General features: G+C 39.3%; 1 protein-coding gene across 5 annotated transcripts in view; it reads right to left on the reverse strand.

Annotated features, from left to right (window-relative positions):
• Positions 1-15,711, reverse strand: part of CEP112 (centrosomal protein 112) — a 184,197-nt gene that overhangs the window by 69,710 nt on the left and 98,776 nt on the right. For all 5 annotated transcript variants that reach the window (XR_009729033.1, XR_009729034.1, XM_061377218.1 and 2 more), the window contains exons 21-22: positions 14,759-14,989; positions 455-517 (exon numbers count right to left, since the gene is read on the reverse strand). Coding sequence is in view for 3 of the 5 variants with exons in the window: in XM_061377218.1 (XP_061233202.1) it covers positions 455-517; positions 14,759-14,989 (294 nt within the window). In the remaining 2 variants the exon portion in view is untranslated. The remainder of the gene's footprint in view (positions 1-454; positions 518-14,758; positions 14,990-15,711) is intronic.

Genomic DNA, 15,711 nt, shown 5'->3' on the forward strand with positions numbered 1-15,711 from the left:
GCTTTAACCTGCCAGAGGGGAGATAGAGATGAGCTCTTAGGCAGAAGCTCTTCCCTGTGAGGGTGCTGAGGCGCTGGCACAGGGTGCCCAGAGAAGCTGTGGCTGCCCCATCCCTGGCAGTGTTTAAGGCCAGGCTTGGAGCACCCTACTCTAGTGGAAGGTGTCCGTGGCAGAGGTTGGAACTGGATGAGCTTTAAGGTCCCTTCCACCAAAAAACAGGTTGGGATTCTATAAGATTTCAAACTCAAAAAACCCCCACCCATATTTTCTAGTCAGCTTTAATGCTCTTTGTTATTTGAAAGGTTAAAATCAGTAAGATAGACACTGGATTGGAAATGATTATGGCTTCTCTTTCTCATCAAGACCTACAGTTCAGAGCAGAAATAATTACACTTCTCATCAAGTTTCCAAATCAAATGCATTCACCTGAGGTTCCTGTCTTCTCGCTACCTACCTGCGAGGATTTAGCCAGCTTCTGACTGTACTCCTTTTCAGCCTGCTTTAGCCGGCAGTTTGCCTGAAACACACACAAAAGGCAACCAGATTAGCTCAGATGAAGAACGTGTACAGACACTTTGCCACCGACCCCTCCGCTTGGCACCTCATCCACATGCCTATCGCGGAGCGGCTGGGACCCGCGCCAACTCCAACGCCCTTTTGTGGCAGCCAAAAAACCGCGAGGGCTTGTCTTTGATCTCGGGCCAACTATTCATCACTTGAAAGAGGGGAGAAATTGTACCTCTGCTGCCAATTATTAGAAAAACATAAAGACTTCTGCAGATTAAAAACCAGAGAGTGAGTGAGTGAGTGTGTGTGGGGGGCAGGAGGCAACGCACACAGGAGTTTATTGGGGTGACTTCGTTTCTGAATGCAGGGAAAAGCGAAGGAGAAAGTCCCAGGCATGGGGACATGAAGGACACAGCTTCATGTCTCAGCCTGGTGCCTGCAACTGCCTTTTGTCCCATTGCACGTCCTTTCCTGTTTAAAGGTGGCGATTGCACTGAAAATCGACCCGACACACAGCTGAACCAACTGGGAGCTCCTGGACACCCAGTTCTTTCCTGCTCCTAGCATTTTTTTTCCCAACTTGAAGATAAAGAAGAGAACAAACTGAAAACAAGGCGGCTTTGTCACACTGGAACCCAATGAGCAAATATTTCTGTAACTCTGGGGAAAGTAGCTCTTTTTTTTTTTCTCACAGAATTTAATTTCAAAAATAATTCAATAATACTAACAATTTAAAGCAAATTCAATTTCATTTCAGAGCACAACTCTGATTTGTATTTTCCCTGCAAAATGCCATAGCATTATATCAATAGAGCAGCCTCAAAACACTGTCCTCGGATGAACTGCTGAACACTCGCATGTTCTTGGCTCTAAAGTTTGAGGACAGGTGTCTAAGAGAACTATTTTCTGAGGGGGGCAGGATATTACAAAAGCAAATTTAAGCTGATTAAGTTTTCAAAATCTATCTGACCTTATGTTCAAATCTTTGATCTGTCATCTTTAGTTTTACGGCGCAGCATCCAGCACACAAACACATGCTCTATCAGTTGCTCATGTGCCAGTGTGTGTTTTGGGGGACCACAGAAGCCAAGGAGACCCCCACCCCAAAGCCTCTGAACCCTGCTTGGATCCAGCTGCAGGACTGAAACTCCATGTCTGCAAACACCAGGGATTTCAGTCAAGCAAACACGCTTATTGATTTTACTGGACTATAAATTGAGGAGCTTAAAGTTGCAGAGTGTGTTTGCGAATCACCACCGGGGTTGATAGGGCTCAAATCATCCTGTGCAATCCAGGCAGTTCTGTATGGTGCAGCTTAATATAAGTATATTACAGCCAGTTAAAAATAATCTTAAAGCTGCACATGATACTACAATTTAAGATTCTGAATCCCTTCAAATTCTGAGATTATGAAGCTCTTTGAGGTCCATATGTCATCTGTTTGTTGGTACTAAGAAATCTACTAAGAATCAAACCCAATTCTTATCAAAGCCAGTTAATCAAACCCAATCAAAACTGTCTATGCATGATTTCTGAGAACACATGCTTTTGGTTATTTTTTGTTATAAATAAAGATAATGGCACTACTTATTGTTTGAAAACAGCATATACAAGAATTCTGGAGCACCAACCAAATGCAATTCCACTTCTACATTTATCACCTGAAGTGTGCCACAAACACTGCAAAGGCATATTATGGGGTTGCAGAAATGAAAAGAGAGCAGTAACACAAAAGGGGTTATGCCAGAGGACTCTGTGTGTGTTACATTTCCCTTTGTATTCAGGCTGACCCATGTTAACACTCCTTCCCCTATTGTCTAGGTTCAGATTACGTTTTACCACCACTGCATATCATCAAGTGCCTGAATCTGCCAGTTTATCTTTAGGGAAAGTAAAAATATAAATTACAGTAATAATATAAATTGCTGTTACTCCCAGAAAGGGAGAGATACCAGTCAGCAAGCACCGCAGAGAAGATCACATTACAGCTGCTCTCACTCAACTTGCCTGGGGTAAAAGTCTTCATCTTTCATAGAAGCAGCTTTATAACCTCCTGAACCCATAGAAGAAATCCCAATAAATAATAAGAAACCACTCATAAGTTCCATAAACAAATTGGAAATGGTTTGTGCACACCAAGTAGAACCAGAATGACCTCTGATAGACATGACAGAGGCCAGCCAAAAGAAAGATACGCCAAATTCCTGTGCTTTAGTCCTAACTGAAGGCAAAGAAAGTACATCCTACCAGTTTATTTAAAGGCAATTATGACATTTTATTTTATAATGCCTTTAACAAATACCAATTAGCAAAATATATATGCACGTTGTCTCCCAGTCATCAACCAACCACAAATTAGTGCATTCACTGCAGTCCCAAACATCTTTATTTGAGGGGTCTGATTTTCAGAAGTACTGAGCTACCAAAGCTGCCACTGGAGATGGTGACAACACATTTAGAACATCTCTAGCTGTCTAAAACTGACTGTATCCCGACCCTGTGGCACTAACAACTACTGCCCCATGATGACTTCAGCTTTTCTTTTGGATCTGTAACACCGCACAGGTCTTGCATCATCACAAACTGCACAGGTAGCACCAGGGAAGCTTTGCAGAAGCAGTGACCATATGTGACCACATACTGGCCAGCTGAGAAGAGCTAATTCATGGCAATGCACAGGAGCACTCTTTTCCCTCATCTTTTTTTACTGCAGACATAAAAAAATTTCCCTTTTTAAAGCCTGCAACTAAACTAATTTAATACCTCTCGCCTATAGGCTGCTGCTTTGCAGCCTAGGGAGGCACAAACCTCCTCCCCTGGGGCACATACAGCACTGCTACACACAAAAAAGCACCTTTTTACCTTCTTTTTTTTTGAAGGAATGACTTACAGCAAAGTAAATACACATAGCTGCATACTGTGAACATCACAGGGGATTTATATTACATTTATCTTGACAAGTGAGCAGGTTCAAAATGGCCTGGTATACACAAGCAGCAGTTTCCTTTTATAACAGGCTGCTCTGCTCACGCATTGTATGAAGCACAAGCTGCTTCTGTATTATTTTAAGGGCATTCCCTCACTTGCAGGTTACATGCTATTTCAGAAACATAATGAATAAGAATCCAACTGGAAGGTGAACATTTGTAGGGTCAGCCAGTATTCATTAAAGTCTAACTCTTTTTATAGGGATGGGCAGCGCTGCAAATAGAGTTAATGGTCTTAAACTAGTTTTCCGTGTGCGAGAGGCAGCTGTTGGAATTCACACTTGGCAACAACTTGTCAGAAATATCAATTGTAATATCCATTCTTAGGATAAAAAGGTTTCAATTGGATAAGCCATAGAGGAATTCCACCGATTCAAAAATTAACTTCTGTTTAGTTTCACACAGTTAATACATATTTTAGCTGAATTATCTGATTAGGACAATTTTACATGCAGTTATTCTATATTACAGAGTGAGGACTTTTGCATTAAAAAGATTATGTCCTTGTTACAGTTAATTGGGTTTAAAAACCAACTATAATTCTATAACAAGCCTCAAAGCATCATATTGTGGTTGCTGAGCAAAACTGCACCGGCTTCAACAAAACATTTCACGTGAATATTAAAGCTGGTTTTAGCACTGGAGACGTGGTATCTGAATTAGTGTCTGCTATTCTAACACGAGCTGAGCATCAGTGTTTCCTTTCATGAAACAGAACAGCAGTGCTAAGAATAAAAGAGCAAAGGATCTATGGTGGGATCACACCATGAAAGCATACCATGTCCTACCCGAATTGCAAAGTTTCTATATGCTATTTTTAAGGTATATGATGTATTAAAGGGGACTTTTCTAGTTCTACTTGATGGATTGCATGCTCTGAACAGCCCCAGGGGCTGCTCACCAGCACAATGTCAATAGTAGCTCTGGCTGCACTGTGGGGTTGGCAGGCACACGGACAACTTCATCCTCCACCAACATCCATGAAGGCGTTGAAGACGGCTTGAATGCTTATCAAAAATACAGCTGTTGAGAATTTTCTGGAGCAGCCCAAATCTGTACACAGGGACATGGTTTTAGTGGGACTTGGCAGTGTCTGGTTTACAGTTGGACTCAATGATCTTAAAGGTCTTTTCCAACCTAAACGATTCCATGACTCTCTATCTTCCAGCTTTGGAATGGTGATTTTTGGATGGAAAGTTAGACTGCAATTGTGCACAAAATTAACAGGAAAACTAATTCCTGCAACCCAAATGCATACAGATCTGTAGGAGTTAAGGATGCATAGGGAAATCCTGTTCATCTATCTATGAATTACAGTTTGTGACTGGTTCAGTGGTGTTTCAGTTTGATTGCAATCTCCCAATACAGAAAACCCTCACAAACATAACTCTCATAAAATAGAGGGTTACATACATAAAATAGAGGGTTACATACGTATAGATACACACACTCATATTCACTAACAGAAAAGCAGCTTTAAGAAAACTGCTTAGGGTACTAGCTATGAAAGAGTAATTCTTTCAAAATGCCTGCAACTAGCTAAATGATGGCTGATCCTCCATAATTAGTTAGATAAAAGTGTAAGCAAACTGGGGGGAAAAAAAGAAGAAGGAAAAAAAAATCAAAGGGTGGGGGAAGGAGAAGAAAGAAAACTTGCTCCAGGGAAGAAGCAACTGTTCTCTGATGTGCAGCAAAGAATTTAACATCAAAGAACTAATGTAAATGGGGCCCATTTACCTTAAAAAACAACACACCACTCCGCATTCTGGAATATTTCTATTTAAGTTTGACAGTATTATGCTTTGTACTAAAATTCAGGATTGTGTAATTTGACAGATGTCAAACGAAAATGACCTTCAGGATGGCGAACTGGAGCAATTTTTGTTATTAAGCATGTTAAACGGCTCTGTACACTATCTGTTTAAACTCCAGAGATTAGCAGAGCACCTTTTAAGTTCATCTGATTGTACACAGAAATTTCATTTCAACCTCAAAGCCTGAAACATGTATTTTCCTTATGTACCTCTAAAACCAGCAGTGGGGGCTCCCTATGCCAGTATCTTGCTCTTTCTACTGCTGTTCCCACCAACCAGATACCAAAAGGAAAGCTGAATCTTTGTGTAACAGAGGAAATAGCATACCAGCTCAAATATGTAATTTGAGCCACCCAAAAGACCATTAAAAATAGTTCAATATCCAAAATGATGTTAAGGGAACAATTAGCCAAGTACCAAATGACTTCAAGGGTTTTGAAAATGAATGATAGAAATCCCAAAATCCTATTAATATTCTATTTTCCATTTCACTTTTGTAGGGCTATAAATCTTTCTTTTCTCTTTTTTTCTTTAAACATATATCTTTAGGACAAAAAAACCTACAACCCTGTCATTCATGTGCTGAGTACTTCTCACTGGGAAAAGAACAAGAATGAATAGAAATGAATTTGACACTCTACCTGTATGGAGAATTGCCTTTCTGCAGTGTATTGCAATTCTCTACTTAACGGGGGCCTGCTGAAGAGCTGCTTCTGCAATTTGTGCCTTAGGAAATCTCTGATTTCCAGTCTTTCCATTTAAACCAACAGTGTATTTCTAATTATCCCCAAATTCTGTAGAGGAATTAAATACAGACATTTGTCTTCTATGAGACTTAACTGCATGGGGTCTGATGACAGTTCCACCATCCTTACCCTCATATGTAATTACTCACTTCATCTAAACGGATGTACTGAGCACCTAAATATTTCCCAGCATCATTAATACTGATTTTTATTCAATATTGTAGTGAGCCAGGCACCTTATTTAACACCAACTACAAAATTTAGCCTAAAACACAAGCCTTGTATACAATACAAGGTTTTACAACCAGGCTAATAGTGCGGGTTTGCCACATGAAATTGTTCAATGCCTTAACTATACTTTATACAAGATAGTACTGATGCAAGCAGCAGGCATTTAAAGGACAGACAGGGAATTACAGATTAACCTGAAGATGTACTGTGACATTTTGCCAAAAGATTGCTTCATTTGATAAGCATCAGGCTGGGGGATCTTGGGCTGCAAGAGCAAAGCAGGCCAGTTTCCCTTTGATTTATTCTCATCAATCATCTATGACTATCGGGGAAATCAATGTTGTATTTTGTGATGACAGAGATTCCTAAAATGAAAAGATTCCAATTATCAATGTACTCTATCATAATATATGTAACTGTTCCTCATCTACCATCTATCACGCCAGACAGTTTTGCTTGGGATTTCTTGTTAACTTCCCATTGATACTAACTTTTTTGTCAGTTCAGAGGCAGGTGGCTTTTACATTATGGCACGACTCCTTCTCTTGCTCAACAAATAAGATGAACTGAGTAAACCTAGTGAAGATGTTGAGACTGCAACACTCTCCACATCAGGGTACTAAAGCCCAGCTTTCCCATGGCTACATGCCTCAATCTGGTACAGCATAAACACATTTCTGTATTACAATTTTTAGTATTTACTGGTTTTCTTCTGTCCTTTCCAACTCAGTTAAGATGGTTATTTAAAGTGGACTTAAGATATTATATCACAAGTGGTAGCATTTTCCTTTTCAGAGCCTTAACAAGTGAAATATGCACCCAAAGAGAATTATTTGAGCTTCTACAAGCTGCCTTTATTCATCAGCAATACTGGGCACCTCACTTGCTCATGTGCACTCTGTCTTTCTCTCCAACTCTAACACAAAGAAGTTTACAGAATAGCTTGTATCACTCAGGCCCAGATGGTTTTGGTACCCAAGCAGCTGACACCCCGTAGAATCACAAAGGGAAAGGCTATTAAATATCTTTGAAGATGCAAGTCAAAGCTAAAGTTGCCTCCCCAGATAGAAGGCGATGGTACCAAGATGTGGCACTGATCCAGGATTTGAGTAGTCTCAGTTAAAGACTAGTAAGTATAAGCTTTACAATACATGATTCTTTCAGGAATCAGAGATTTCTGAGACCCATGCACTTTAGCATTACACCAGCCAAGTTTATATGCCTTGATTTTTGTCAAGAAGAGACTAAAGCTCCTGAAAGGACTGTAAAGGGATAAAAATATGAGTTTTATTCTTTAGATTCTCCATTGCTGTTTTAAGTTGAATTTTGTGGCAATAACAAGCAAGTGTTAAGAAGATAATGACTGGGAAAAAAATCCTACATATGTATCATTTTGAGACAGAACCTTTTTTAGTAGATAGAAGGAAAACTGGAAATGAAAGGACAGACTCAGTATTACTAAGTTAACTTGGTATTACTAAGTTACATCATTAAATGAGAGCCAAACAGAAGTTAAGCTTTGACAGTTGGAAAGACAAACACTGAAATACAACAAAATCCCCTAACAAATCTCTGATCTAAAGCAATCAGTGTTCCTTAGCAAGATTATGCTGCATTACTTTTTGTAGTTTTAAATACAACAAAGCTTCCCCAAAAGAACGCCAACTTCACGGAGCCAGAAGGCATTACCATCCCGATGACTAACTGTGCACAAGTCCAGCACAGTCCCAATTAAAAGAGAATGGAATATATTGCTCAATCATGAAAGCATTTAAAAACATAAATAAGACACTGAGAGACTCTTAACATTCCCAATGTTTAATTATTTATCCGTTCTCCATCCTGCAGCTCTAGGTCAGAATTAACTCCTCCGAACTAAATACAGGAGAACTCTTGTGGGGATTTGTACCTTACTCATTTCCAAGCAAACACTCAAATTCATTTCAAATTCACACAAGAACTGCAACAGTTTCACCTAAATCAGATTTTCTACAAGTTAAACACCCCTCCTACACTCAGATGTGATTGTGAAACTACTTTGATCTCTGTTCCCAAATTTATTGCTCTGTGTAATCCATGACAAAATATAATGTGATTTACTGTATCTCTATATGACAGCCCAGCAGCTGACAGAACTTAATAATTTAGCATAAGAAAAAAACCTTCTGGCACCAAAATATACAAATCATAATTGAGGCACTTTAGTATCACATTACAATGAAGCATTCGCAGCCTGATCATAAGAACTTCAAAACAATTAGAATTCTTTCTCACTCATTTAATGAAGGTGGGTTTTACTCCGTGACATGTTCTGCAGCTGTAAGGCAGTCGTTTTGGAACACTTTTGTTTCTTCACATTAAAGACTCTGAAGGACTAATAATATCATTTTACCCCTTCCCTATTTCCCAAACACTCCTTCCCCTTCAAAAAAGGAGGGGGAGAAAAAGACACCTGCAGCTTTTCTCTATTATAAAGATATGAAGAAAGAGCAAATAAGTATAAACAATGTTTTCAAATTGTGCCAGAACTCAAACATGCAATAAAGGTGTTTTATATTAGTTTGTAATCTATTAGTTTGGTCTTGATAACTGAGCATTTTTTCTAGATAAAGCTATAGTAAAAGAATCAGATACCCGAATACTGACCTAAGCAGGGATGTGATGGACACGTTCCATGAGGCAGCTTTTGCTTTGGCTTGTGCTGACTCAGGTTTGGGGGAAATTTCCACTTAGTACTTACTGACTCCAGGCAACAAACACCAGTTACTGTTGTTTGCACAAACAAAAGCATGAACCAGCTCCACTAAAGTCAGCAGTGATGGCTGCAGGTAACAGTATCTGGCACTAGGGCATCAGTGTAGGACCTGTTCTCTCACCCCTGGCTGGGCACCCAGAGCAGATGGTGCTCATTCAACAGTTTGCAAAGAATCTAAGAATGAATTGGCCAAGTTGTTAAAAAATAAAAATAAATAAAAAGTAATCTCTCATTACAACCAGCTGGAATTACTGAAAAATAGCCAGTGTTTTTCCTAGCGTTATAGCATACCCTGGGATGTAAAGATAAGTAAAATTAGTGAATTAGAGAAAACTGAGCCTACATGCAATCAGCCTTCTTCAAAACACATAGTATGGTGAAAAAAAAGGGAGGGAATGAGATAATGATTCAATTGGGCTTCAATTTGCTATAGATTAAACAATCTACACTTCTTGTTCTAATTCTTCTCGGTAAGAATTAGAGGCTCTTCAGCTTATTCATAGCTAAGGCTCAAGCAAAAGAATCTATGTAATAAATTCAAATTAACTTTTGAGAATTTTAGTCAAAAAACATGGCACATATACAACAACTGGTAGAGATCCTGGATGTGTTCAGTAAGGAGAAAAACATACATCTACATTATAATTAGATACCAATTTAATGGTATCATTATACTCAGGAAGAATACGTGTCCACATTTTATGGTTGACCTATTTGCCCCCATGTAAATAACCAGGGTATCACCACAATGAATGTGGAAATAGTTCATCTGGATGCTCACACAGATGAAGCTGTCTGTCCTATGGCTATTATTGTTCAAGTTAATGAAGTGAAAGGTGTCACTCAGATCAAAGGCTCCTTTATGCTCAGAAGTCTACACAAGAACCTATGGAATTGTTGCAGAGATGGTCCCCTTCCCAGAACGTCTTAATACAAAGATGAAATCATTTTTGGTAGTTAATGAAACAAAGAGTTGGCAGAGAAGAACAAGAGCTACAGAGACAGTATTGAATAATGTAAGCTAATGGAAAGCATGCAATGCTTATTCTTTATAAGCAGAAGTAACTTAATCGCTTAGGGGAAACTCAATACTTTATTAGTATCTCTTGAATCTCTGAAGATGTCATATTCTTTCCCTTCATCTTCTATTTCTTCGCCAGTGTTGAACAGTGTGACATCATCTATATGAGTCCAGTGCCAGAACAGATACTGTGAATAAAGGTATTCCTACATATGCAGTATGAAAATATGCCCAGTGAATATGTCCAACTGGACCCCATCCTAGGGCTGTACTAGTTAATTAATCCAGCATCGCAAAGCTTGACGCTAAAGGAAGGACTAACTTGCTGTCTGGAACATATTATTAGTACCTTATTTGCCAACTGCATGCAAGTAGAAGCTGCTCAAAAATGAAGCAGCTTCCAGTTATAGGCCACTGTCTTCCAATCTTTGAAAAAGGCCCTGTTACAAAGCCATGATATTAAACCATACCTATTAAACAGAATACTTATTCTTAATTAGGGAAGTGGTCACTTACAAGTGATCTTTGAATTCCCTTGGCATTTCAGTTTTGACTTCCCACCAGACATTGGTGGAGTGATTGCAACAGGTATAGACTATAAAACATTGTAAATGTCCATACTTACTTAAAATAATAGAAATCTCAGACTACAACTAACTGCTCCATCATTAAAGTCTTCAGGCATGACTTGCCTTGCTCTGGGCAGGCTGCACTGCCATTCTGGAGTCCTATCTCTCCAGATTGAAGTATGTTACCACTGTCCTGATATCAGAAGAGCTGCAGCCCAGAAACTAAAGTGTTTGACTTTTTTGACTACAGCTTCATCCTGTAATCAAATCTCATCTGTGTTCAGTACAGTCAATACGCAAAAATGTCTATTATTTCTCCACAAGAAAAGCAGCACTGGAAGAGAATTAGCTGTTCCTGGAACCTACGTAAAGATTTAACATGATGACTCAAGATACCTATTTAAGCACAGAAAAGAAGTCAATAAAAAGCTAAATGTTGAAAATTATTTAGAGAAGAAAAAAAACCTCACCACACCTTTTTGTCCCACTCTAATTTACTCATGTGTGCTGCTCAAAGAGCTTTTCTATGGGATACTATCATTGTTCCAAGGTTGCTTCCTTGGAGCATCGTTAGCTGATCTGCTCGGGTCGTGCTTTCTGAACACTCATCTTCTTTGCCAAGAAAATACCACAGTTGAATGTTACAAACAGTGGTGTTAGCCAAGCCTCACATCTGCACACACTTAGAAATGCAGTTTGTCTCTTGCTTTTAGCAATTTCTGGCAAACCTGAAAACGCTCATCAGCTCTGTGCAGTCCATTACACCTGGCTGATTCGTGTTTGTGCCATAAATGCTGCTGATGCAACGTACAACACACCTGCCTCCTGCTGAAATCAGTCATTAGTGGAATCCAACTACAGTACTCTGTATACTCTAATATGTTTATTTCTTAAACAATTTATGTTTTGTTTCATTATAATGAGATATAGAGTCAAATAAAAGAAATAAAATTACCATCATATCAGAAAATGTGATAATCATTTGATACCACACAATGCAAGTGTATTAAATCTATTATTTAAATGTAAATCAAAATCATTATGCTTGAATACAAGTCTGCTTCTGAAATGATACTTAAGATTTCTGAACTAATAGTCAAGAAATAAATTGGAGCTATTCTGAAGTCATTTTTATGTTAGAGACAGATAACAGATATTATGGAAGTACTGAAGTCCTCAGAACATGATAAGTGCAGTTTCAATTTCTCCATGCTATCAGCTTTGTCTCATTTATGTCTGGCATGGCTTACCCGACCTTAAGGACATTAACATTTGTTATCCTTACCCTAGAAGGTGGGTATGTGTTCTAATATAACTACCATGTTACATCTCAAAAGGTGAGCAATAAGATGATTACATGTGACTGAACTGCAGCAAAAACCCAAGGCTGCGGACGAATTCCTGCCCTGCCCCAGCAAGAGCAGAGTAGCTACTGGGGGTGTCACAAGCAAACCAGACTCGACTTCAGTTTAAATTATTACCAATCAAATCAGCAGGATAGTGAGGGAAGAAACCAAATCTTAAAACACCTTCCTCCCACCCCTCCTTTCTTTCCAGGTATCCTGGTTTTGTCTGGGATACTTTTTTTCCACAACACCTAGCTTAACTTCACTCCTGATTTCTCTACAGCCTTCCCACTTATCATTCCCTAGGGACTGGGAGATGCAGTAACTGTCAAAAGATACTTGCTTTTAAAATCACAGGTTCAAAAACATTACTGTAGTATGCTTGTTGAGCAACTTTCTAGCATCATATGCTGGAATCACTAACAAAATCAAATACACACTACAATAAGCAATGTACTACCTTTAAAGTTGAGATTTTTAAGCAAGAGAAAACTAAAGACCTCAGTAAATTATGTGTCCCTAAGATTGAAAAGCTGTCTAAAAATACCAACAGCTATTTAAGTGTCCAGTGTGCTTACAATGAAAACTGTTCCTCCCTCTCTGCTCCCCTCTCCCCCTTCACATCCCCACTGAAGCAGGGATATGGGGAGGGCAATGCCATCGGAATTCTCTATCTCCTTCTACTCATTTTTACCTTTCAGTTAAGTGCCAGCCATTTCATTTCCATTTAATCATGTTCATGTGCACAACAGTGCACAATTACACAAAGCAATCCACACAGAAATCACTGTTCTAACTCACAAAACAGACCACAAGGATGAGATCCTTCACTTGGGAATGGCCTGACCTTCAGAAAATATGGACAGTCAGATGTTCCAACCGTAACAGTAAAATTCAGCTTCCCCTTGGATTTTTAAGCAATCTTTAAAGAACTGGCAAGGGAAAAAAGTAAATTCAGAGGAGAATTTTTTCTCCCAGATTATCTTAAATTTCAGGACAAGAAGATTCGCTAGAAAAATAAAAGGAGACTCATGCTGCAAAAAAGATGCTTTCCCTCCCCCCCCCCCCTTTGATGAAGGAGATTTTATCCGAGTGCTGTGGACTTTAATAGGATCAAGATTTGAACTAGGTTAGCTGAAACTGTAACTTTTGAGCTGTAAATGGAGCTTGCTCTCTAAGCTACTTTGACTTTTGGACTTTGCAGCCAATTTCCACAGCTCTACATACAGAAGACAGAAATGAAACAGAAGGGTAAATGAAGATTTGAAGGTACTGCAGGGTATTTTCACGTGTCTGTGAGAGACTTTCCATCAAAGATACCTTTTTCCCCTCCTCCTCTCTTTTACTCAACATGTGCTCTTCTCATTAGAAGTAAAAATAGGGAAGTAGGTTAAATAATAAAAAATAATTCAATAGCAGCTAATACAGCTTCAAATTAGCAATTTCTTTGGAAAAATAGGAAAAAAATCCACCAAATTAAAAAAAATAGTATTTCTGACAGAACTGACAATTCAAGACTATTAAAGATATTGCCCTATGAAGGATTATTTGTAACTTTAATTTGAGGATGTAAAGAAGTTAACTTTTCTTTTGCTATACTACACATGTAAGAAAAGATCAAAGAAAGAAAAGAATTGAGATTCAAATTCCATTTTTAAGCAAAAATGACAATGTCTTCCTGAGTTAAAATTAATCCTTTAATGATGAATTTCAAAGGTTTAAATACTTTCTGTGACCTTGGCTTTAAATAATTATGCCAAGCGGAGCTTTCCTTACATTCAGAAAAGATTGTGAATTGTTGATCACAGCCATTTTAATGGCTTCAGGCTGGGTGATTTCCAACATAATCCTCCAAACGCTGCTTAAAATTACAGACCAAGAACCTGACGCAGGTAAATGAAATGTCACTTTCACAAAGGCTGTTCAAACACTCTCTGTAGATTGTTAATTTGTGCCACTGTACATCGCTTTGCAATGAAATGTATTATTTATTACATTAATGCATATAAAAGATACCTCAACAACTCCCTGCTTATATATACACAGTGTCTACCATAAATATTAAGTAAGGAGTTTTTTTAGTTTAGCTTTTGAAAGAAAACTCACATGGTTTAGCTCATATCATCCTGAATGTAGGGAAATACTTGAATTCAGACCCCATTACAAGGGGATGCGCACTCAGTGACCCCAGTGAACAGAGAAGGCTTGATATATTTGTTATCTGATGTAACATTAATCTGTATTCTCAAGCCTTTCACAAAGGCCTTGCTCACCCCATGCACACAGGCAGAAGTAGACCAACCATTGTTACCAGCTCCCAATTTCCTTGCCTGAAATTTTTCCTCCTTAAGAATTTCTCCTCTTTTTACAGGAGGAAAAAGCTCGGTTAGATGGAACTGCCCTTTCTACTCCATCTATTCCAGCAAAGGACAAGTGACCAGCCTAGTCCTTGGCTGGCTTTGCCTTTGAAATCATGTAGATTTTTCAATCCCGTCAGCTCCTAAGTGCTGTGGTCGTTCCTGTTCTGCACTCCACATGGCTTGAAGGGGCTGCCCTAGCTCTGCTCACAGGGAGAACAGATACAGCAGCCACTGCTGCCCTTCACAGGCAGGGAGAAGCCATGCCTGTGGCATCCAAGATCAGATCTAAAGTACACATCTGTTCTTCCAACTCAAGTGACCCCTAAACAGTTTTCCTCAGTGAAACTTCACTTGTCTGGCTTTTGGGGTGATTCCTCCCCTTTGGCCAGACCACAAGAAGCAAAGCTATATGAACCTCTCACCTTATCTAAAGCCTTCTCCATTTCTGCTGTATGTATCCTTTTCAGGTCTAACATCCTTTTTTCTGCCTCCACTTTCAACTTGTTCAGTGCCACCTCATGGTCTCGAGCTGCCCTCTGCTTCTCCTCTTCCCACTGATGGCCCAGTTCCAGCAGCTGCTGCTTCCGCTGAGTGTTCACCTGAATAAGCTCTTCCTTCAGTTTGTGGATTTGGTTCTCCATATCACAGATAACCTGAAACAAAGAACAAACAAAGTGGAAATAAACCCCACACCTCCAAAACAAAACCCACTCGATTTTCTCAGGCTGCCAGCTGGGGTAGGGAGCAGACTCAAAGGATTCTCTATCCTTTTTCTTGGCTTCTCTTACTGCTCTTCCCCTTCTCTTCATACATGTAGATGAATACAGATCCTCCCTGCCTAAAGCATACATAGAGCAAGATTTACTGTTTTGGAGGAGGTGCCCCATAGTTTGTGGCATATAATCACTACATACACCGTCCATTATGTAATGTCCTAACCCTAACCCTAAGCATGGGGTTTTTTCCCTTAAGAAATGACCTGCTGCCTTCTAAGAAGATACCAGCGTACTGCCAATCATTGCTACAGATTATAGGCTGTATTTCATCATAATGTACACCAGGATTGTATCAAAAAATGTCCTCCTCTGGGTGAGGAACCAGAACACACTGAGAGAGGATGACACCAGTGCAGGGAACCGTTCAATCTCTGCAAACACAATAGAGATAAGATATCCGACCTTCAAAATGCAAGAGACAGGCTTCAGAATCCACAACTCTCTTTTACATTACCCTTCAGCTCTTGGGAGCAAACTATGTTGTGGGATGCAGAAGGTGGAGCTGTAGAGCGGCAGCAGAATAGTATCTCACTGCCTGCCTTCCATGGGGGACCTCAGGAGGGTGAAGAATGAAATCTATCTCCAGTAAAGCTGTGTTA

This window comes from Neopsephotus bourkii, unplaced genomic scaffold (genome assembly GCF_033783945.1).
Source record: "Neopsephotus bourkii isolate Nb327-2 ecotype Australia unplaced genomic scaffold, CSIRO-AGI_Nbou_v1 NB_1749, whole genome shotgun sequence".
Classification (NCBI taxonomy): Eukaryota; Metazoa; Chordata; class Aves; order Psittaciformes; family Psittacidae; genus Neopsephotus; species Neopsephotus bourkii.